We start from the raw sequence: 23370 nt of genomic DNA, 5'->3' as shown, positions 1-23370 counted from the left end.
TGACACTTGCCAGCTAGCACTAAGCATAGCCCCCCCCCCCCAGTTTCAGCATCATGGGAAACAATGGTTACAGCAAACCGACATGGGGAAGTGAACTGGTACCTAAGCTTGGGGGGGGGGGAGTCTGCAGCGTGTTCCTGATCTGGTTTGGAGGATCATCCAAAACAAGCCAGCGGCTATGAGAAGCAGTGTATACACCCTGAACAGATCCTGACTAAAGGCAGAGCATGCTAGAAAGAGGAAGCTTTACTGTTCTATATGGGTGAAATCATAGCAGAAGTTTAAGTTGCTGGGGGGCTTTGGGATGGCTGGTGGAGCATCTGGGATGGGGATGTTCTCCAGATCCAGCAACCGCAGTTTGAGCTCCATAGACAGCAAGATGTCCAGGTCGCTCTGCGTCCGTTCGCTCGCCATCTCTCGGCCCAGGAGCACGTTCAACCCATCGGTCCATAAGCAGAACTGAAGAACAAGGAAAAGGGGGTTTGCTCATCCCATCATCCATTAACTCCTAAGCTCCAGCGCTGAAGGAGGGGTTCACACAAGCACTTTCTGACAGGAAGCTGGTGTGATCCAGCAGAGCACTAATATACTCACTGTGCTATTTTCACGTTGCTGCAAAAGGGCAAACCAAGAATCAGAGGGTTGTAGCCAATGCTAGCCCTTCTCAGAGTAAACCCATGGGTATGACTGGCTTAGGTTCATTCACTTCAATGGGCGTACTCGTGAGTAAAGCTTAGTTGGATACAACCCACTGAGTTATGGATATGTTTAACACATCATAGACCACTTCAGAACTTGTGCTGGGTCTGACTGCTACAGTACTTACTGCTGTCCCTTCTCTGCGCCTAAACATTCCCTCTCTGTCCAATTGTTCAGGTGTGCGTGCCATTGTTTTTGTAGCCAAAACAACACCCTCCTTGCAGCAGGCATGCGGGAATCCCCAAGGTTTGCAGGAGTACACAAAGCCTTTGTGGGTGGGGGGGAACCTCAAGTGGAGAGAAACCCCCAAACAGCCTGATGAGGACTGAGTAGCCACTTAAGGGGAGAAGGGTCCTAGCTCAGGGGTAGAGCATCGCCTTGCTCACAGAAGGTCCTCGGTTCAATCCCTAGCATCTCCAGGTAAGGCTGGGAGAAAACACTGCCTGAAATCCAGGAGAGCCTATGCCAGTCAGACAATAATAAAACTAGATGGACCAGTACAAGGCAACTTCCTATGTCCCTATGAGGATGCTACGCAGCTACAAAACGCTCTCTGACTGTCATGGAGAGGAGCTGGGTAGATGGGAAGGAAAGTGGAAAGGGATATTGCATAGTGCACAGCTGAGGGGAACTGTGAACAAGAGCACTTCATGCACCAGCATTTTCTTGCAGGTTCCACTGAACCCTGCTCTATTGCAGAGAGAGACAAATACCCCATTCTGTTCAAGATACAGGAGATCCTCTGCGGCACGTAGCTACTCACCTCATAGCGCGTAGGAGCAATGAAATTCAAATGTTCCCCAACATCATAGCTGATGGAAAAGGCAAGGTCTAGGAGATCCTGCAAGGAGGAAAGGTGGGAAGAGATGCCAGGCGTTTTCAGTGATGCGGTTCCATCAAACCTTGGGGCAGAAGTTCAGGTCCCCACTCAGCAGAATTACTTACTAAATTTCTATTCTGGCCTTCCAACCAAGACAACAGGACAGACATCAAACTTCAAAAAGTTAACACAATGCAGTTTTAAAAGTTAAAATAAAGACAACTTTAAAACATTTCAAAACAATTTGAAAACCATCAGAAACCCATAGGCCACTTTTCTGAGGGTCTTGGACCATTTTTCTGCCTATTGTAGTAACTGTAATGCACTATGCTAGATGCTGTATCCTTTTTCAATGTATTGTTACTGCTTTTTATTTTATTTTATGCTATTTTATTGTATTTTATTATATTACAATCTGAACTCCATTAAAAAACAATATGAGTATTTAATGCTAACATGCCTGAATGAAGCTGGTGTAGCACTGATGATTTTCTGTTCAGGTCCTGCTTGTGGGTTTGCCACAGGCATCTGGCTGGCCACTGTGAGAACAGGATACTGGACTAGATGGGCCACTGGCCTGATCCAGCAGGCCTCTTAAGTAACAGAAGGGGGGAGAAGGTAGCTTGCATACATGTGAACAGTTCCTCTATTTATATATGAGAGGAGGAAGAACAGAATGCAAACTGACCTTGTTCTGTTTGCCAGAGCTCTTCTCCTTGGTTTGTGGGCATTCCCGGCCAGTAAGCAATGCTTTCATATCTGCCACAGGAACTTTGGGCAAAGAAGCACACCAGATTAATACACCACCAGGCAACAAGGACAGGTGTGCAGAGCTCAAACCAGGAGAACCACAGGATTCAGGAGCAGGGATAAGAATGTGCTCAATCCAAACCCTCCCACATGAGTTTCTTCAAGCCAAGGGTGCAGCAGTGGTGGTGCTCCAGTCGCCGTTGGACTCCAATCCCCATCAGCTCCAGCCAGCATGGCCAGTGGTCAGGAGTGATAGGAACTGGAATCCAGCAACATTTGGAGAGCCACGGGTCCCCCACCCCTGGTTTGCAGGCACCTGGATGAGCGCTTGGGGAGGATGCTTGACTAGATGGACCTTGACAGGATGTCCTTGACCAGATGCCCCAAGGGAAGACTTGTTCTTCCTCTGGGAGGTGGCAGCCTCTCCTTCCATGGTCAACTTCGATGAGACCCTGCGTATGGCCCCACCATCAAGATGTGTTAGGTTGATGGGCACTTTCAGATAAATATACTCAATTGAGCACTGTGCTCTAGAGGTGAGGTCATCCTGCAGATGCCATCTGATCAGGGAGTCCATTCCATACAATATAGGAATCGGGCCTTAAGTGTTGTGTCACCTCCCCTTTGGAATCGCTCCCCCTTTGAATATTAGACAGGAATATACTAAAGACCTCGCTCAACAAGACTTTTAAGTTGAGATGTTTCCTAGTCTGCATCCATATTGGAATTGTTTTATTATGTTTTATCTCTTCATATTGCTGCCCTTTGGTAGCAAGGGCAGGATATAAATTTAAGAAAGAAAAAAGAAAGGGAAAGAAAGAAAGAAAGAGAAAGAAAGAAAGAAAGAAAGAAAGAAAGAAAGAATCTTTTCAGTGGTGGCCCCATATTTCTGAGATACCCACTTTAGGTATTCTCGTTCTCATTCTTGCTTCGGTGGCTTCCCACCTTTGCTCTTGTGAGTGGCACAACTGAGGAATCAAAGCAGCCTCGGAAGCCAACATGGGAGCAGGAATATTGAAGGTCAGATGTGACACGGGATAGGTCTGCATACCTTTCTCTGGCAGGCTCTCAATTGGCAGACTTTCTATGCCCTCTTCAACATCTCCGTAGTGCAGAAATTTGTGGTTGGGAGAAAGGCGGCAGAACCAGAGCTTATCTAGCAAAGAAAACAAGTCACAGCATGGAGATTATGGATACAAGAGCCCTTCCTGCAGTAGATCCAGTATGGGCTCCTTGCCTTCCAACTTCCTGACTCACCTGTTTCCTAGTAGTCTCCTCTCCCATCAGAAGCCCAAGACACACAAGCTCCAGCTGCCCTTGCAATTCCGCAGTGGAGAACATGGCCTCCAGCCACTTACCCTGTCTCCGTCGGCTGCTAATTTTGCGGAAGAGCGTCCCTTCGCAGAGGTGGAGGAGTCTCTGCTGTTGGATCAGCTTGAGAAGCTCAGGTTTCATGCGCTCTCTCAATTCCCTGGGGCAAAAGCACAATGGTAGGAAGAGTAACACTGCCTAGTATCACAAGGCCCCATGACCTTTCAACAGTCATCCAGCCTCATCCCTACTGCTGGAACAAGAACATACTCTCTGTTCTGGCATTCCCAGAGAGCAGAACATCCTCCCATTCTGTTCCAGCACTGAACTGCAGGCAGAGCAGATGCTCTAACGTAGAGCTATGGCCCTTCCCCTAGAGGCTGATTGGTGTTGTTGAACTGACTACACTCCCATCAGCTCCTACTAGCACAGCCAATGGTTAAGGATGGTGGGAATTGTGGTCCACAACATCTGGAGAGTCACAGTTTCTCCACCCTTTGATTTCGGGCTGTAAGAATTAGAATCACAAAGCCTGTAAGCCACATAGTCCAACATCCCTCTTGAGCAGGAAATCCAAAGCTAGAGCAGGGATTGATACCTTGAGGTACCTCTTCAGGCACCAGATATACTAAAAGTATTGATACAAGGCACAAACATATAGCAAGGCCTCCTTACTCACAGGACGGCGCAGCTAGGATCTCCTCCTGGTGCATCCGCTCCGTCTGCCGAAGACGCAGGATCTCGCTGTAGTTTAGGCTATTCACTCGACTCTTGAAGAGCTCCAGCGAAGTGGGCCTTAGGGTGAGGATTCTGGTGATCTGCTCCCGAACCACCTGCATCACCTGCAGGGGCCAGAGATTCATGCAATGGGTAAACAAATGGATATAGTGCCCTGTCCCCATCACCACCAAATCCCTCTCTCTCCCCTAAACTCTTGAAAGCCCCCTCAAGCATGTTCATACAGCCTGTGCTCAAATTACAAAAGAAAGGCTGGGGGAGACGTAACAACAGAATCAAGACACACTCTCATTCCCCGACTCCCATCTAGTTTGCGACAAAAATCATGCCAAATGTACCGATGTGCATGACTGCTGTGGCATTGCGAGCGGCTTTCGGCACATTTATGTGGAAAAGCAGCATACAAATTGAAATAAATGAATAGCAGCCATCTAAAAACTATAGATAAGGAAGTCAGCCCATCTCTGGCCTCCATGTAAGCACAGCACAGCATGGAGTATTTCAATTCAGTATCCAATAGCTTAAGACCAATATTTTGTCCTGGTTAACAGTCACCTACGAAAACTAAAACTGGAAATTTTTTAATGGGATTTTAAAATTTAGGTATGTATCTGGTAGAGCAGGATATAGTAATTCATTTTTGTTGTTGTTGTTGTTGGGTCAACTACTGGATTTTATGTAAGATTTTAAAAATGGTAGTTCAATCAGTTTTGGTTTTCATCTTATTTATCCTACGATACCAATGGGTATGTGTGGGACTGATGGTGAAGCTTACTGGGTGACAGCAAGCCAGTTGCTCTCTATCAACCTAACTTGCCTCATAGAGTTGTTGTGAGGAAGATAAAATGGGTACAAGGGAGAATAAATGGATATTCACCTATACGTATAAATTAGCACATGCACATTTGCATCCTGAGCCTGTGCCCCAAAGTCCCTGCTGCTAGGCCTCACCTTGTCAAAGTCTTCCTGTGTCGCACGCATCTCCTTCCAGGTCTTGTTCAACAACTGGATGCAGATGCAGAAGAGTTCCTCAAAAAGTTTTCTTGGCCAAAAAACATGGGGTAGAAGGCCTGGGCTGTCTCAGAGCCTGTCGTAAAGAGAAACACAATCCCTGGGTCTGTTTTTTTTAAATCATCTCCTCCTCTCTCCTTTCACTTCTGCTCCTCCAAATCTGATAACCATCCAAGAACTTGCATGGAGAGCTTCTCTCCCCGTAATACCATCTTCCCATTTGTCTCAGAGGTCTCTCAGAACAAGATGCGAGTGTCCTAAAGCAGAGCTTTCCGAACTTTTCATGTTGGTGACACACTTTTTAGACCATGCATCATTTCGTGACACAGTAATTCAGTTTTACTAGCAAACCAGAGATTGAACTAACCCCTTTCCAGCCCCGGAAGGAGCACGGGAAGCATTTGCATCACACACACACTGCAGCCGACACACTAACATGTCGCGACACACAGTTGGAAACCTCTGTCCTAAAGCATGGGTGGGGAGCCTGGGTCCAGATACTGCTGAACTCCAACTCCCATCAGCCCTCACCAGCATGGCCCAATGGTCAGGGATGATAGGAGCTGGAGTCTGACAACATCTGAAAGGCCAGAAGTTCCTCACTGCTTCCCTAAGGGCTGTGGGGGGTAGGGGAGGAGAGCTCCCTCTGTCTTCCCAGAGCACCATTTTTTTAAATGCCTACGTTCATTCTCTACATCTGGACACCACTATAAATCCCTTTTCCATCCAGGGGGACTTGTTGGTTACAGCTATGCAACTTGCCCCCCCTCCCATTTTTTTAGGCCTTGATTGTTCCTTTTGTTGTTTCCTTCTCAGCTCTTCCACAGCATGTGTGGGGTGTGTGTGTGGCAGACTTTAGACTTATGGGATTTACTTTGTTTTTTTTTACTGTAGCTCTAGCATCCACCAACCAGAACCAGGGCAAAATACTGTCTCAGGTTGGTGGACATAGGCTAAGAACTAAGGAACAGGACACATCTCCAAGCCCAGGAATATGTGACCAGGTCAGAACCAGAACCACACTCACACACCCTTCCACACAAGTCCACTCCTTTTTGCCCACACCATATTCTTCTTCAGCAATCTAGTTTAGGAAGAGAAAGCACTTTATAAAGGGCTGTTAGACAACTGCGAATCAGAAAGCCTTGCCAATTTGCCACAAAATGCTCCAAAGACTACACACAGACCAATCTACCTCCTGTCTATGGTACCAGCCCTACAGCAGTGGAGAAACATTTTCCTATGAAGAGCTGTGAATGCACTGGAACCGAGAGAAAGAAACCTTACTAGCAGCGCTACCGGCTCATAAAGAAGGCCTCAACGGGAGTGTGTGAATGCCAGCAGAGGGACCAGTCACAAAGCAACCTGGGTTCAGAGAGAGAAGGGAAGTACTAATACTCACAAGGCTCCCCCAAGTGAAGGATCTCACAGAGCATGAAGCAGAGCTGGATGCTACCCCGGGCAAATGGGCACTCGTGCTTATCTTCTCGGCTGCTGTTCTCAAGAATGAACTGATAAGAAATGGAGAATGTCACAACCTCCTCAGGCCTGCAAGAGTCTCCAAAGCAAGCTCAGGGAGGCAGTATTATATTACATTATATGGTTAGAGAACAGTGTCATGAAATTCAGAGAAGTGCCAATTTGGAAGGATAGCTGCACTTCAGTTTGCCTATTGTTTTAGAAAGTGCAAATCAGGGAGGTTTCTGTTAAGTTCTGAACCAAACCAGATTTATTCCCCATCGCAGAGGAAAGCCCACCAGAGGGACACTGCCCAGGATGGGGGCATCTCAAACCTGGAGCCAGCCCCATCCCAAGCACATGGCTGCTATTGATTCCTGAAGTTCTGCTATAAGTTGGGGGCAGGGGGAGGACCAGCGTCACAAAGCGAACAAGCTCTTCCATTACCCTGCTGTAGGCACTTGGGAAGTGTCTGGAGAAATAGACCATGCTGTCTAGAGCAAGGAGCCCTGGAGGGCTGCGCTGCAAATCCAGGGCAGGGTTAGTGTTATTCTGAAAAAAAGACATAACGCAATATTAGGGCTGCTTAGATTGGTGAGGGAGGGGAGGAGACACACACAAAACAACCCAAAAGATACAGTAAAAAGGCAGTGTCTCAAAATGCTGAGGGACGGAGGGCTCTCCTTCACTGCCAGGCTCTGACAAGCTGACTTAGAGATGAGTAGCAGCACTACAAGTCTGGCTGGGCCTAGCCACCATGGCAGAAATAAAATGCCGGCATGACCCAGCTGCCCAGGGTTGTCTGAAGAGCTGGGCCAAAAGCTTATAAAAGTGGGGGCCACGGAGGGCATTGCAGGTGTCAACAGTCCCAGCCAAGGAGGTGTCTGAAGAGTCTGACAAAGAATATGAAATTTGGTCTCTGCTTAGGTTCTGGAGACCTGGCAGCTGCCCGAGGATGTTAGGTGCCGACACAGGCAATGCCACCCTCTCAACAAAACTTGCCCCGTGGGTACTTTGAATACTTGCTGTGCTCTCTCTCTTCTTGTGGCATATAATCTATACTGGGCATGGAGGCCCAATGTGACCCTCTAGGCCTCTCTATCAGGACATCTGAACTGTCACCCGCCATCACCCAGGTCACAGCCCTTCCCTGGCCCTCCTTGAGCCAATTTGCCAAGCTGAAATGTGTTTCTGAACTGTGACAATGCTTCCTGCGTGCCTCAAAGGAGTGTCTAGAAACCTCTGGTTTCTGCAAAGCTGACGTGTAGTCAGCTGTACTGAAGTAAGAGCCACAGCTGCTGCCCCCCCCAGTACATATTTGCCTCTGGCCCCATTAACCCCTGGCATGTGGCCCCCAGAAGGTTCCCCATGAGGGAATGCGACTCTTGAGCTGAAAAGGGTCCTCCACTCCAGTCTATGAGGAACTTACCACAAAGCCCAGCTTGCGGAACTCCTTGGCACAAAGGGAGTGCCGGCGCTCGGCGTTAGAGCTGCTGGCGTAGGATTCGTTCTCGGAGACAAAGGCTGCATGGCGCAGGGACTGGAGGAGCTCCCTCTGATCCTGCACAGAGAATATCAGCAGGGTTTGCCTTATTAGCTGGAGAGGCTGGGGAATGAGCATGGCACCTTTTGCAAGTTTGCATTTAAGCACTGGCCTGGCAGGCATGGGTGACAAGGGGACATAGGCATACAGGAGAACAGAGCTCTCCACCCCTTCTCAGCCAGCCCCCAGCAGGGTTACAATTTCTGTGGGGCTTATTTACAAGGTGCTAAAACTCCACTCCACTGAGAGTTGAACTGCTTGTGTGACAATGAAGGTGTAGTTCTGCTGTGGAACAGTTTTTCCCTCCCACAGATTTCCAATCTGGGGTGGGTGGGTGGGGAGGTGGCTAGTGGGAAGGTGCTGGAGTGCTGATCCAGGTTTGCACAACAAGCATGTTTTCAGCAGGCAACAAAATATCAGAACTGACAGATTTCAACAGGAAGAGTGTTCCAAAGTTCTGGGGTTGCTAAGCTAAAAGGCATGGAAAACTAAACTAAATACGAGGTAACTGTGGGACCAATCAGGAGGGCTTCTCCAGAAGATCGCAGAAATCTGGGCGGGGTGGAGGAAGCCTCTTGGCCGCCCAGGGCAGTGCGCGGAGGCACCCCCCTGGGGGCGGGGCGTTGCGACACACGTCAGACGGGCTGCACATGCACGGAAATGCCGCAAATGTGCATTCCATCCGGCCCGGCGCTGCTCCCGCAGTGACCGGGCAACCCGCTGAGCGGGCAGCGGGTCATGGGGCTGCCCCGTCTGTGCTGCTTTATGGATGGGGTGGCCCTGTGGGCCACTACTCGCTCGGTGGCTTGCTCGCCACGGGAGCAGCAGCGCTGACTCGGATGCACTGCGCTGCTGCTCCCGTGGCGAGCAAGCCACCAAGCGGAATTTCCAGGCATGCGCAGTGCATCCAGCCCGGCACTGCTGCTCCCGTGGCGACCGGGGGAGCTGCCGGGCGAGCGGCTGCTCGTAGGGCTGCCCCGGCCGTCGAGGAGTGGCGGGAGGGGCCACCGAGTGTCACCCCCCCAGAACCTGAGGCGTCCCGCCCCCATCGCCCCTCCCTTGCTACGCCACTGAATATGGGACCAATGATCCTAGGCCATCAAACTTTGGGGCAATACAATGAAGTTGAGAGGCAAGCCACAAAAGTGAGGAAAAGGGAGCAGACCTGTAAAAAAGGGTCCATAGGGGTCCTCATCTTCTGCTCCAGGAGGCAGCGTGAGAGACTGCAGCACATAGAGGTAGTGGGCCATCTCATCCCCAATGGGCTCAGAGGCATGGATGATGTTCTAAGGACGGAGCACAGCAGAGTCACCTGCATTGTCCTCCTTCCCTCCCAAACCACCCCTTATCCCTGATGCAATATTTCAACTCCTCACAGCAGAGCTCAGTGGGGACAAGGGGTACCATCCACCAAGGCGAAATGGGCAGAAGAGAGCCACAGAAAAGGGAGAAAGCTAGAGTGAGGACCCAGAGAAATCAGGCCAGTCAGTCAAAATGTAAGAGCGGGGATGGGAAGCCTCAGGCTTAGGGGCCTCTCCATCCAGCCCTTAGGACTCTCCCAGGCTTCCCCAGCTGCACCATCACAGGCCCAGCTCCTAACCCTCCTTATCTGGCTGAACTATGTCTTCAAGCTCTTGCTTGCCTGGGGTGGGGGCCATAGAGGGGTGTGCATAGTAAGCAGCCTGTTGTACAAAGGTAACAATTCCCGTTTGTTGCCCCCCACTTTTGCCTATGGCCCTGCCCGCCACTGGCACGCGGCCCCTGGGAGGTTGCAGCCCTCAGGCTGAAAAAGCTTCTCCATCCCTGTGCCTGAGAAATGGGCACACAGGTGAGAAAGTGCAACACTTATGACAAGGAAATCAATGCCACACACCCACCGCAGGCCACTTGCATGCTTTCACCTTGTGGATAAATTGCCGGAGGTTCTTCCTCCCCAGATACTCCATCATGCCCTGGAAAGAGAAAGGAGTCGGGGAGTCAGTCCCAAAACAAACCTCCCACTCCACCTTCCTTCAGCTATGTGCACAGGTTCCCAGCACATCTGTGCAAGCATCCAAGTTCCAATTCCTTGCATCAGGTGGCAAAGGTCCCCACCCACAGACTACTTGGCACCCTTCTCAATTCATTCTAATATTTTGGGCCATCGTGGCTGGGCCTCCTGGGAGCTGGAGGACCACAAGCTCCCCGTGCATGCCCTAAGCAGGCTACAGGACAAGGGTGGTGAGTCGTGGCCTGCTAGCCCTCTGCCAAGATCAGGCACCTCTTTGCTCTCCAGCCTGACAGCAATGCAAAGAAGTTCTAAGAGGCTCAGGAAAGGAGGAGCTCTCTTTCCTGAACCTTGGAGACCTTCTTGCAATAGTGCTGCACCAAAGGGAGAAAGAAGAGGCCCTTTCCTCTCCATTTTTCCATCTAACAGCCGTGCTGGGCTAAGAAGAGAGGCTTCTTTCCTCCAAGACCAGTGATGCCACAGGGAAGTAAAATGATGTGGAAGGTAACAACTCCCCCCACTCTCTGCTGATCAGCAAAAGAACAGCCTGTCTCTGCCTATCTGAATGTCTGTGTGCATCTACTGTATGTCTGGAAAGTAGCATGTTTGTTGTGTGTATGCATGCACAGATGAGCAAATAAGTGAGTGAGCAGCGGTCACTTTGGCCAAGCCCACCACGGGCATGCAAACCTCACGGGGGAGGGGGGGATGTGGACAATCTTCAATGAGGCCCTTGGGTTTCAAAAGGTTAGTCACACCTGCTCTAACCGCCTCCCTCCCTCCCCATTAATGGTCCAGAATTTGGCACATCCACAATAGCAAGCACACGTGCACTGGCTAAAGGTCTGCTTGGGAGAGACTGGGAGACTGGGAATGAGGGTGTTATCTTTCCACCTCCCAATATTTGTTGTCACCATCTCCTACAGTGTGTACACCAACACCACTGGCTAAGGACTCCTGCTCCTCCTCTTGCCCTTCTGGGGCCAATAGATCTCCCTTACCCCTCCTGTCGGGCTCTTTGGCATTGAGGAGCAGAGCAATAAGAAGAGCCATGGCTTTCAGCTGCAGCTGCTGGTTCGTTCTAGAGGAAAAGCAAAAGATTAGCATTGTTCAAATGCCAGAGGAGACTGGATCTCACCCATACCCCCTGTGCCAAAAGTCCCTCGTGTGTACTCATGCTGAACGCATAGAAAGTTTAGATAGTTGCAAGACGCAGGTGCTGAAACCTACAGATGAGAGCTTGTCATACTGTTAACTAGGCACACAAGGACAGGCTTCCAAAAGCTCCTCTGGCAACCTGGCACCTTCCAGGTGTTCTGGACTCCCAACGCCCTTCAGCCCCAGCCAGCACAGCTTGTATGGGAGTCCAGGTTGGGGAAGGCTGTGCTTAAAGAGAGGACAATGGAGGCCATGATGGGAAGGATGCTTTTATGCTGACAACCGAGAAGAGTAGAAATAGAATACAAAAATGGCACCTGTAGGGAGGAAAACTAAATTGGCGGTGGTTTGTTCTGGGCTTACACTTGCAAAAGGCCAATGAGACGATCCAGAGTCACTGCTTGACCAGCTCAAAGAGAGAATGGCTGGTTGGCACCATGTTCTCCAAGATGGCCAATGAAATCTGCTGGATTGAAGCATCCATCGGGACTATGTTGACATAGCTCACGATCTGCAGCCAAGGAACAGGATTTGACAGAATCATCAGTCTGGGAGGGGCCAAAGGCCCAGAATCACCTACATTTTTCCTGGCATCTCCCATTGAATCCTGGGAACTGTAGTTTTCCAAGGGTGCAGATAATTGAATTTATTTAGATTCCATTTATTTCCAGAACCAGGACTTAAGACAGCTGACAAAATTTAAAACAGACACAGATTGTATGGTAGAATATCCCAGGAAGTATCACAATTCCTAGGATGTATAGGAGCAGGGCCAACCCACCCCCAAGACAGCACAACCACCTCCACTGACAGTGCAGAAACAGCGGCAGCATCAACGCTGACTTTCTGTGAGATCTCACAAGATCTTGAATTTTCACAAGATCTCGCCAGAACTTGTCATCATCATCACCAACACCACTTTGCGCCACGCAACCTAGATAAAAGGGATGTTTCGGTGTGAGTGGCAAGGCAGCACTTCCCATTTCGTCTCGAGTGGCAAGGGGACATAGGCACTCTTTTCTTTAAAAAGGAAACATATCCTGTGTGGGGACTTGCCTAGAGGTGCTATATAGCAGAACACCCTAGGTTCAATCCTTAGCATCAGAGCCAGCTCCAGATGTGCACAGATCCTTGGTATGCCACCTTGACTACAGTTAAGGATACTGTGAGTTATAGCTCTGTGAGTGGGGAACTACAGTTCCCAGGATTCTTTGGCAGAAGTCATGTGCTTTAAATGTGTGTTGGATGTGCTTTAAAAGTATGGTGTAGATATGCCCAAAGCCCTTGAGCTTGTTTCCAATGGGTTGCAAAAAGAAGATGAGCTGCCAATAATATATAGGTAACCTTGCCTTTTTGATGAATGCCGGACTGAGAGTCTCCCAGGAAACGAAATCGTGCTCCATCAGCTCCACAAGGCCTTCAGAGCATAGGCTAGAATCTCCCCTATACTGGATCAACAGACAGCAAACAGGGTAAGAGAGTCCCAGAGAGGCCACCCAGGAGGGCCAAAGTGCAGCTGGAACAGAGACACCCAGAAACGACAGGAAGGATGCATTAGAGACACCTAGAAAGGAAGAGAGAGGGGGAGAAAGAGAAGGAAGACAAAGGAGAAAAGGAGAGAGAAGGAGAGCGAGAGGTGACAAGAAGGAAGTTCTGTATAAGCTCAAATTCCTAGAAAAGGCCAAGGAGAACTTCAGAAACCACAAGCAGGTGGTGAAGAGTTCAGAAAACCTCAACTCCTGCCTCCAGAACCCCAAATTTGGCAAATGAAATATGGAAAGAAAATTTACTTCAAACATAAAAAAATTACTTGATTAATTCTGAAGCGTTTATGGGTGAGAGTCAACCAAGTTTTACTAAGGGTGGATGTACTGTAATGAACAAACATGACTAGGTCCATTAATTTCCATAGATCTGCGCTGAAAAAAACTTCACTGAGTGCCACTCTGTACAGTTGCTGCCTTCCGCCACCCCCTCCCTTACTATATTCTCTCCTCTCAGCCTAACCTACCTCCAGTTTTATTTATTTTTAACATTTATACCACTTGTTTTTTTTTTGTTTTGTTTTGTTTTGTTTAATAACCCTGTCAAAGCAGTTATTTGTAAGGTTGTTGCAAGGATAACATGGTTATGGAGAAAAAGAAAATGGGAGTGGGAGTGAGGAAAGGCCATGTACAACAGGAGGAATGAAAAAACCCAGGCCTGGTGTTGGGGGCTGGTTCTGCAATGGGCAGTCACTATGGAATAGACACACTGCTTTAGCCACTTTTGATGGGGAATCCTGTGTTACATTTTAATCCTAACATGCTACTCCGATGTTTTACCATGGTAGGCCTCCTTTTTTGTTTTTAACATAACTTCTCCAGGTGTAGATGGCCTATCACACAGCTATCTTGACTACCGTGTTTCCCCGAATATAGACATACCCATAAAATAAGCCGTAGCAGGATTTCTATGCATTTGCGCAATATAAGCCATACCCCGAAAATAAAACATAGTGACACGGCGCCTCCTTTAAGACGGCCTGGATAGGCGTGGCTATGCAGCATACCGACGCGGTGCGGTTAAAATAAGACATCCCCTGAAATAAGCCATAGTGTGTTTTCTTGAGCAAAAAAAAATATAAGACAGTGTCTTATTTTCGGGAAAACACAGTAGCTGCAGCCTGTACAGAGTTCTCTAGCCATTTGTGTCTGTCAACTCTACGGCTTTAATCTTTCCTGTTTCCAACTGCATCGTCTCCCTATGTCTGTTCTTTTATTCCTCCAGTGCCCCAAACTGCAGCTGGGGAATCCTGATTGGGACTGCAGTGAAGGAGTGTTACTTTAAACCTTCCCTACACACAATGATCCCAATGGAAATCCACCCCACCCCAACAAGCTACATTGGTGCTGAGGGAAAAAAGGGCTTCCCAGTTGACTATAAAATGCAACTTGGATTCCAGAAGCCTAAAAGCACAAGCTGGGTGCTGCTAAATTATCTATTGGTTTCTGGGTTACAAGATATAGTCCTTCTCAATCATGAGACCTGCCAGCTCATTGAAAAACCAAACCACCGACTGCTGAGAAGGAGTCCCCTCAGCCTAGCTATAGAAATGGTGATATGACAGGCATGGGGAACCTGAGGCCCTCCAGGTGCCCTATGATTCCATCTCCTATCAGCCCCAGCCAGCATGGCCAATGTTCAGGGATGGATAGGGGTTGGAGTCCTAGAAAATCTGGAAGACCACAGGTCCCTCATCCGTGTGTTATACACTGGCAAATCCTTTATGAAGGCATTCCGCAGAAAAGATCCTCAGAGTTGGCCAGAAAGAAGCATCAGCTGTAGCCAAAGTGCAACACTTTGTGTTTTCATGGGGAAAGCCCTGGCTCAGTGACAGCATCTGCTTTGCATGCAGAAGGTCCCAGGGGTCCTGGAGAGCCACTGACAGTCAGTGAAGACAGTACTGTGAGACAGTTGGACCAACGATCTGGCTTGGTACAAGGCAGCTTCCTATGTTCCCCTCTGAAGTTTTGGGGCCACTGAAGCATTCTCCCCCACCCTGGATACTCACTTGTTGTCTTCTTCCACAATGAGGAAGAGCTGGTTGAGGCCGTTTCTGCTAATGAACTCCTGGGCAAAGGCGACGTCTCGGGAGAGGCCTGCCAGCTTCTTCAAAGACTCAGACTTCACGTCCACGTTGTTGCTTTGAATCCCACCATGTAGCTTTGCTGCCTCTTGGTCCTGCCAAAGAGAATTTTTGGCTTTTTAATTTTAGACAAATCCAAGCAGCAGACACATTTGGAATACCATGCACCATTCCAGGTCCCCCATCTCAGTGTGAAAAAAGAAGAAGAAAGAAAAACGGAGATGGAAAACTATGAAGGGCTTTCCTTACAGAAAAGGCGAAAATATTTGTGGCCCTTGCTTTTGTCTTGTTTTTATTGACTTGTGTTCTTCTGCTGGCTTTTGTTGCAGTTACATACTATATTTTGGTATTTCTAGGGCTGATGTTTGTGGGGCTTTTCTGCTGACCTTTAAATGTTTTATTGCATTCTGATCATATTTTAATTCTAAATCTCATCGGGAGGAGTTTTCTTCCGTTATAATGGCAATATAAAAATGTTTTTAAATAGAACAAATGAACAAAATAGGTTTAGGAAAGGGTGAAAAACACAACTCAGGCGAGGAGGGGACATCTGAAAAATGCTTTTAAAAATCATGCAAGATAAAAGTAGATACGCAGAACAAGTGAGAACTGCAACAAAATGTTGAAGCATGGAACACTCCTGTTGAGTGTGCCAGCCAGACATCCATGCCCTCCTCTAGAGTATGCCATTATATTTCCCTTTCCACTTGCTCTTCCATTCTCACACGCCACAACCAGCAATTCAGCCATCAGCATTCTAGGGCTCAATCCTGACTAGACTGTTTCCTTTGTCCCCACCCTCACCATTTGATTGGAGCTATTCCTCCTACAGATCTTTGGTCCTTCTGCAAATCTAAGTGACACCTCCCTCGTTGTGGGTGGCTGGGTGGTGACACTTGGTTATTGTGTAAGCAACAGCACTCACAGCCTGAACATCAGAAACAGATGGAAGTATTGCACTTCCTCTTTATACCAGAGTTGGCGTAAAGGAGCAGTTAACCTTTTTCAGGTCAAGGGCCACATGGTGCATGGTCGACCCTCTGAGAGCTGCCCATCACAGTGGGCATGGCACAGTTATCTAGGGACCACAGTTATCTCATTGTGCATTTTTCATCTTAACAATTGCATAACTGAGCCTACCGGAGCAGTGGTCAGTTGCAGGATGCTCCCGTTCTTAATCTCCCCGCGATTCTGGCAAAAACAAAAAGAAACGGTTGCACAATCAAAATTTGGCACAGAATACAGAATCAAGCAGGGGGCAACCGCTAGGAAAGAAGACCAATGCTATAAGCCAAATGTACTCACCGATTCTGTGATGTATGCTTGCTGCCCGTCCACATACTGCAGAGCATAGCGCTCCGAATTATTCAAGTTCCACCTGTATTAGAGACCACCCGTCAGAGTTCTGCCACGGCAGCGATCACAGAAGCATCTGCATCTCCAGGCAAATGCAACCAGCTCTAAAGGACATATTCCCATCCCACAAGGAGGCAAAATGCTTGTGATGGGCAGATCAATTTCTACAGTATTCAGTTCAACATGGGGGGGGGGCAGAATGACCTAAGCTTGTTTTTAAGAGCAGCAACAATGTTTGCTTTTTTGAATGTCAATAAAAATGGCCCTGATTAACTGGGCAGCAGATTCTTTTTAATTTAAATGCTTAAAAAACCCTGCAGTTGCCAATCACCATTTCAGGAGCCACCACAAAGAAGAGGGAACGACTCTTCCAAGTGGATGCCACCTAGGACAAATGCAGGCGTCACCAAAAACCTAAAAATGTAAGCTTTGCTTCAGACTTCATAAGAAGAGCCCTCCTGCTCTCACGATGGCTAACCTGGTGCCTATGGCAAGCCCCAAAGAAGGGACCTGAGTGCCCCGCTGATCTCCTCACTTACGATTCCCAAGCCACTGACACCCAGAGGCATACTGTCTCTAACAACAAAGTAGTATGTTTTTACCTATATACAAATTGATGAAAAGATAGATTGATCGACTAATACTCAAACGGTTTCAGCTGTCTTTAATCAGAGAACATCCCTTTAAAAGAAAAGGAAAACTACCTCTATTTATTCACACTTTTAGAAGTGTTTAGGGCTGTGTGTGAACTGCCCTAAAATGAATTCAATTTGCTCCATTTGTTCTGCAATTTTTATACACATATTCTGGTTTTGCTAATCATGGACAAAGCCAGAGAGCTTTGTAAAGCACCACTCCCTGTGTGGTAGCAAAAATCATCCGTCTTGTGTCAGCAGATTTATTATGGCCTACGTTTTGCAGACCAGAGTCCAAACCGAAAGGTTACCCCATCATAAGCTTGGCAGCCTTTAAGGAGCAACAAGATTCTATTTTGCTTACATAGGACACAGTAGCTCCATCATTGGACTCTGGAAATCTTATTCAGTTACCACTCCAGCAACAGACATCTAACCAGGCTTTGTTCACAAACACACTTTCAAGCATATCTTTGCAACCATCTCTAGCGCAGTAAGTTATTTAAAAGTAAAAGGGAATGCCTGCAGCCAGAGATTGAGGAAGCCAAATCCTGCAACCAATGTCACATTTTGGGCTTAAGACAGAATGTGGTGCATGTGCACACATGCAATCTTGGGCGTATCACAACAGAGTTGAAGGTATTACTCATGCATAAAGCTGGAAAGAGTAAACAAAGTTAAAGCTCAACATGTTCATAGAAAACTATGGTAGATTTTTGCAACATTTATGGAGTGTGGCTTTCTAGTTGGAAAAGGTCTGCGGAACAGTTGGCACTTCACTCCTTGCCCTCTAAGCTGCTCTAATTCAAGGTGAAGGTGGAAAGTAGAGGTTACTCACGCATCGCAGACCTCTTTCACAACTGCTGACAGTGGCTTGGCCTGCAATTAAAAGCACACGGCACATGGAGACCATTCTGTACACAGGAGAAACAAAACCATTTCCATTCTAGATAAAATATGCCCAGAAGGATCCCAACCTGGACGTGGTCCTGCTTTGTAGAGCACTTAGGGTAACAGTTAAGCCAGGAACCCCTTCCTAGGACAAAGCACAGAATGGTAAGACAGCAAGCATTCACCTGATTAAGCTCAATGAGCTGGGGGATGGCGCCCATCATCTGGACAGCAATTTTCACAACATCTTTGGAGGGCGGCATGGTGCTGCCTCACCTGCTCCCACCTGAGAGAAGAACACGGGTTAAGAAGGCCACCAGAGAAGTAGCCACAAGAGGAATCCTCCGGAATCCCCTGCCACTGAGAGCGAGGAAGCCCATTTAGGAACCAGCTCGTTTTGCATATTTGCTGCTAGGTTCTCAAAGCTTTGTAACAGGGGATGTGGGAATATGTTTTTAAGGTGCTCCTGTACCTGTTTGTTTATGTTTATTTTAAGGTAACCTTTCATGCTAGGAAGGAAGGGCAAAGGATCCAGCAGAGAGTTTGCTGCATGGATCCCTCCGCATTTGGGCAAAGCGCACCAATTTAGCCAATGTAACGGTCAGTTGATAGTTTCCTGCCCAGAAACTAGCTTAGAGACAAGGTTGTGATTGGTTCTTGTAAATGTTGTGACGATGTTTGATTTCTTAATAAATAGCCTCCGCTCTCTGTAGCGTGTGTGGAGAATGCGCGAGACAAGCCAGAGAGAACATCAGTGCGAGACAAGCAAGCCAGAGAGAAACCGAAAGCAAAACCAGCCCACAGAGCAGTTGAGAGCTTCTTCACCATTGACTGCAGTCTCTTAGTTTTTATTTCTTTTATTTCAAAAGCTTTTATTTGGCCTTCTAAGTTTTGGCCGCTACCAAGCTTAGCCTATCTTTCTATCCGGAGACCTCCGGAATCTTCGGAACCTTCAGATACCTGCAGAAAACCTTCAGCAACCTTCAGCAACCTTCAGAACTCACAACTACCTTCAGATCATAGCCAGCGGACCCTTTCACGACGCAGTGGGAGCAGGAACTCTGGGATTACTGGCCGTCCCATGCTGACTATCCCCACAAGGGGAGAGGAATTGCAGGCCCAGATCCACACCTTTCAGTCTGGCCCATGGGACTCTCCCCAGGCCACAAACCCTCACCAGTTTTGTTCACACCCTCCTTGAGTGTGCGAGCCAGCGCTTGGCTGAAATGCGTCCTTGAACTCTGATAATGGCTCTTGCTTGCCTGGATGGAGGATAGAGATGGGTGGGTTAATAGGTGTAGATACTAGCCTACTGCACAAAGGCTAAAATTCACATCAATTGCTCCAACCATTTTGCCTGTGGCTCCACCTACCAAAGGTGGCTTGGAAGGAAATGCATCCCTTGGACTGAAGGAAGTTTCCAACCCCTGGTTTATAACACCCAGAGCAGAACTTCAAGGCAGATGTCCAGGGATCCACTGAGCAGAACAGGAACACGAAGCTGCCTTAAAATGAGTCGGACGCTTGGTCCATCCAGCTTAGTATTGTGTACACTGATTGGTAGCAGCTCTCCAGGGTTTCAGGCAGGGAGTCTCTCCCAGCCCTACCTGAGATGCCAAGGATTGAGCTTGGAACCTTCTGCATGCAAAGCAGATGCTCTACCATTGAGCTAAGGCCCTTCCCCAATGAACAAGAGGACCTCCAAACACAGCAAGGTTGTCCTCCCACATTTTAAAGTTGGTGAAGTAAAACCACAAGGCACTTTGCACTTGCTCAGGCTCCAAAAAAATACCCCAACTCTCAGGCTACCCCTTGATTCTCCCAGTATTTGACTCTGCACCAGTCCTGATATAAGTGGGGGCAAAACGTCGTACCATTCACTGGCTACATATCAACAGCACTATAATCAGCTAATGGAACCCAGTTAGTCTGATGGCTATCAGCCTATGACAATGCAAAGGCGGGATTTTTCACTGGGATCACCAGTGTTGTTGAATGCCCTTCTTGCTGAAATTTGGGAGGCCCAATCGGTGTTGGCATTCCACTGGATCCTGAAGTCATGCCTGTTTCAACAAGTATTCCCCTTGAACTGAACTTGTGATTTAAGTGTTTTAACTGGAATACTTTTATAATTGTTTCATTGTGTATTTTAATTACGGATGTTTTAAAGCTGCAACAGATTTGTCCTTGTGCATTTTAATCGTGTCTTGATCTTATACTTGTACACCGCTCTGAGGCCATTATTGCATATAAGCGGCATAGAAATTAATAAGAAAAAACCACCATTGAATCCATCAGGATTTTGCATTCCAACAGTCATTTTGTAGACATATCTGCAACACTTACCAGATAGCATGAAAACCTCCACAGCTTAATCTACATCCTTAGAGATCCTTACCTCAGGAGAAGAAGAAGAGAGAAAATATTCCTTGAAGGATGGTGGACAAAAATACACAACGAACATAGGGGCTAGCCCCTAAACATAACTTTTTTGGAGTGGATACCATAAGGAGAAATAAAATACGAAATGGAACCAAATTACCCCTGACCCAATACTCCGGAAACCAGTAATTAGCCTCTTAACCCTTTTGTCCCAAAGTCAAAATTCCTCTCTCTGGAACTTTGAACACAACATGCAGCTACTCTGATCTGGCAGGATTTTGCAAAGCTTCCCCCGCGCCGTCCCGCCGCCTGCAGATCCCCCAGTTCTCCCCCCGTCCGTCGATCCCTGCAGGGGTACGATGGTCCTCCCCCCTGCTTCGCTTTCAGCCTCTGCCCTCCAAACTGTGGCTCCCTCCCTTCGTCCCCAAACAGGGGTGGAGACATACCCGCCGCGGGAGAGTGGAAAGGGACAGCGGCCCGGATGAACCACGCCGCCGGCCCCCTCCGGGAAAAGAAGGCACCCTGCAGAGATCAGCCCTAGCCTGGCTCCTGCAAGGGACCGGCGCGCACCTCCGCAAGCAGGTGCCCTTGATGGGGTCCCCGGAGGACACGCCCAGGAAGGCTCGTCCGGGCGCTCGCCGTCTCCTTCGCCTCCTCCTCCCGTCTCGTCTTCCGATCTTCGCCGCCAGAACGCGCTGGCCCGGCCTCCTCCTGCTCAACTCTCGGTAGTTCCGGGGCGGTGGCTGGGCTCCCCCCCAACCACGGGTGCGGAGGAGGAAGGCGAGCGTCCCCGCCCCTGGGGAGGGCTAGGAAGTCCGGATCCCTCCAGTGCCGTCCAACACGCCGGGGCGCCCCCGGCCGGCGGCGCGCAGCCCATCACCGGATCCTCAGGCCCCCAGACGCCTCGCTTCCCGGCCCCTATCCGGCAAATGCCGTCGCGGCACCGGCTTCGTGTAAAAGTGGGGAAGCTTCTCCCCGGTTCCAGGGTGCCGCATTTCTGCACGTCGGGGGTGCGGGTGTTAAGGGTTGTCGTCGAAAGGGGAGCGGGGCTTGACAAAATCAAAAAGGTGGTGGCCATGATCCCAGCCTCCATCAGTGGTTAAGTGGCAACGATTCCTCTCCTCCCGGGCTTGGTGGTCCGGGATTTCTAAAAATCAGTATGGTTTGGGATGGGCGGTACCCAGAGCAAGGTGCTCCCTAACCGTTTGGTCTCTCCCTCTGAGCAGCAATCTGCCATCAGGATAAGGCTCTGCAGGCGGCAGAAGCCTCAGGGCAATAGTCCCCAAACCCACTGAGCAAGGCAATGCACCTTACCTTTGGGGTAGTCGCAGTGGTGTAGTGAGGGGGTGGGGAGGGATGGCCCTGGGCGCAACATCAGGGGGGCATGAACCAGACACACACCCCACAGAGACCCCTCTCACGCCCTGCTGGTGGGGGCAGTCGGCCAGCAGCTCTGGCAGAGAGAGGAGAGTAGGCAGCAACTGGACTGGGACGCATGAGTGTGCCCCTGCTGCAGCGGGCTCCCTCTGTGCTGTGCCATCTTCGGGGGCACACCCCACATGGCTGACCCAGGTGCTATTTAGATAAGTTTTACCACTGGGTAGCCAGCATGTTCACTCTCTTGTCTCAGCACCATCTACACTGGCTTGGTCACGTCCACAGAATGGAAGATAGCAGAATGCTCAAGGATGTGCTCTAGGGGAGCTGGCTAACCAGACCCATTGGCAGATCAACTCTTGTGTTACAAAGATGTCTGCAAACGTGGCATGAAGGCTGGCAACCCCAACCCCATGCTGCAGGCAACCGCAGCACCTGGAGACCATCAGTTAGGTTGTGCATCCATAGCAGTGACCAGAGGAGGAACGGCTGCTGGGAGGAGCACAGAGAAAAGAAACGCCATAGTGCATCTGCTGCAGCAGCTCAACCAGACGCCTTCATCTGCCCCAGCTGCAACCAAACATCTCTCCTGTATCAGTCTCTACAGCCACAGAAGGCACTGCAACCTTCCAGCAGTTTGACTCCAGAGACTGACAGATGCTACCAGAACCAGCATGGTGCCCTCAGGTGCTAATGGGTTTCACCTCTCATGAGCTCCAGAGAGCATGGCTGATGACCAGGTTTGATGGGAGGTGTAAACCAACATCTGGAGGGGCAAATATTAGCCACACCTCATTTATAGCCTAATTTGAGACTGGAGGAGACTATTTGAAAAAGAAACCAAAAGAGGCGGTTGCTGCTTCTTTTCCAAACGCTCACTGCAATGGAAACCCTTTTTTTAGCATTAACACTCTCTTTAAACTCTGCCTTGCAATACGATTCCCTCGCAGCATCAGCCAGGCTGCAGAGGACATGAAATGGCCTGTTCCAACATGCTGACAGGAGACAACTTTGGAAAGGTTTTGTTTATTCACTCAAAAAAAAAACTGTACAAATATTACAGGCAAGTCTCTTGCTGCAAAAAGTATAAAAATAATCTTTATATATGAATCAAAGTTCATTTCCACCCCCCTTCCCGTTGTACATTTTCTTTAGGTATCTTTTCCGGGACGTCATCTAAAGAGAAGGCAAGAAATTTATAGCAAAGGGAAGTGACGGTTCAGCTGCTAAACAGATCCCTCCCAAAGACACAAGAGAAGCCCGTGAGCCTATTGGGGAGGAAGAAATGTGACACAACTCTGGGCTTCCTAGAGCATCTGTGCAATGCAGGAACCACTCTGGAAACAGAGACATGCAGGCCAGGAAGGTGTCCTCCCAGGTGCCTAAGCACATGGGTAGCCCTCCAGATGTGGCTAGACTACAACTCCCAAAGCTCCCTGACCACTGACCATGTGGGCTGGGGCTGATGGGAGTTGCGAGTACAACATCTGGAGGACACCAAGTTGCCCATCCCTGCTAAACAGGACACCAGAGGCTTCTCTAAACACTAAGCATCTGGCGGCAGAGTATTAACAAGTTCCCACTCTGGAAAGGATGCCGAGGAATTGTAGGGCTGTATATTCCATA

The 23370-nt window shown here is 48.8% G+C and overlaps 1 protein-coding gene across 1 annotated transcript; it reads right to left on the bottom strand.

Moving 5' to 3' along the window:
- Window positions 1-228: 228 nt before the first annotated feature.
- On the bottom strand, window positions 229-20378 carry ELMO3 (engulfment and cell motility 3). The gene is given in 26 exon segments (XM_033157123.1): window positions 229-459; window positions 1463-1540; window positions 2208-2290; window positions 3321-3425; window positions 3628-3740; window positions 4265-4422; window positions 5270-5355; window positions 5358-5405; window positions 6732-6840; window positions 7235-7339; window positions 8217-8348; window positions 9496-9541; window positions 9543-9616; window positions 10232-10281; window positions 11319-11398; window positions 11839-11875; window positions 11878-11986; window positions 12825-12889; window positions 12892-12923; window positions 15029-15198; window positions 16244-16294; window positions 16409-16481; window positions 17933-17973; window positions 18171-18271; window positions 19163-19247; window positions 20332-20378. Coding segments are annotated over 24 exon segments (2136 nt in total). The 5' UTR covers window positions 18249-18271; window positions 19163-19247; window positions 20332-20378; the 3' UTR covers window positions 229-246.
- Between the last annotated feature and the right edge of the window lie 2992 nt (window positions 20379-23370).

This window comes from Lacerta agilis, chromosome 8 (genome assembly GCF_009819535.1).
Source record: "Lacerta agilis isolate rLacAgi1 chromosome 8, rLacAgi1.pri, whole genome shotgun sequence".
NCBI classification, from domain to species: Eukaryota; Metazoa; Chordata; class Lepidosauria; order Squamata; family Lacertidae; genus Lacerta; species Lacerta agilis.
This window is presented reverse-complemented; position numbering and strand designations above follow the sequence as displayed.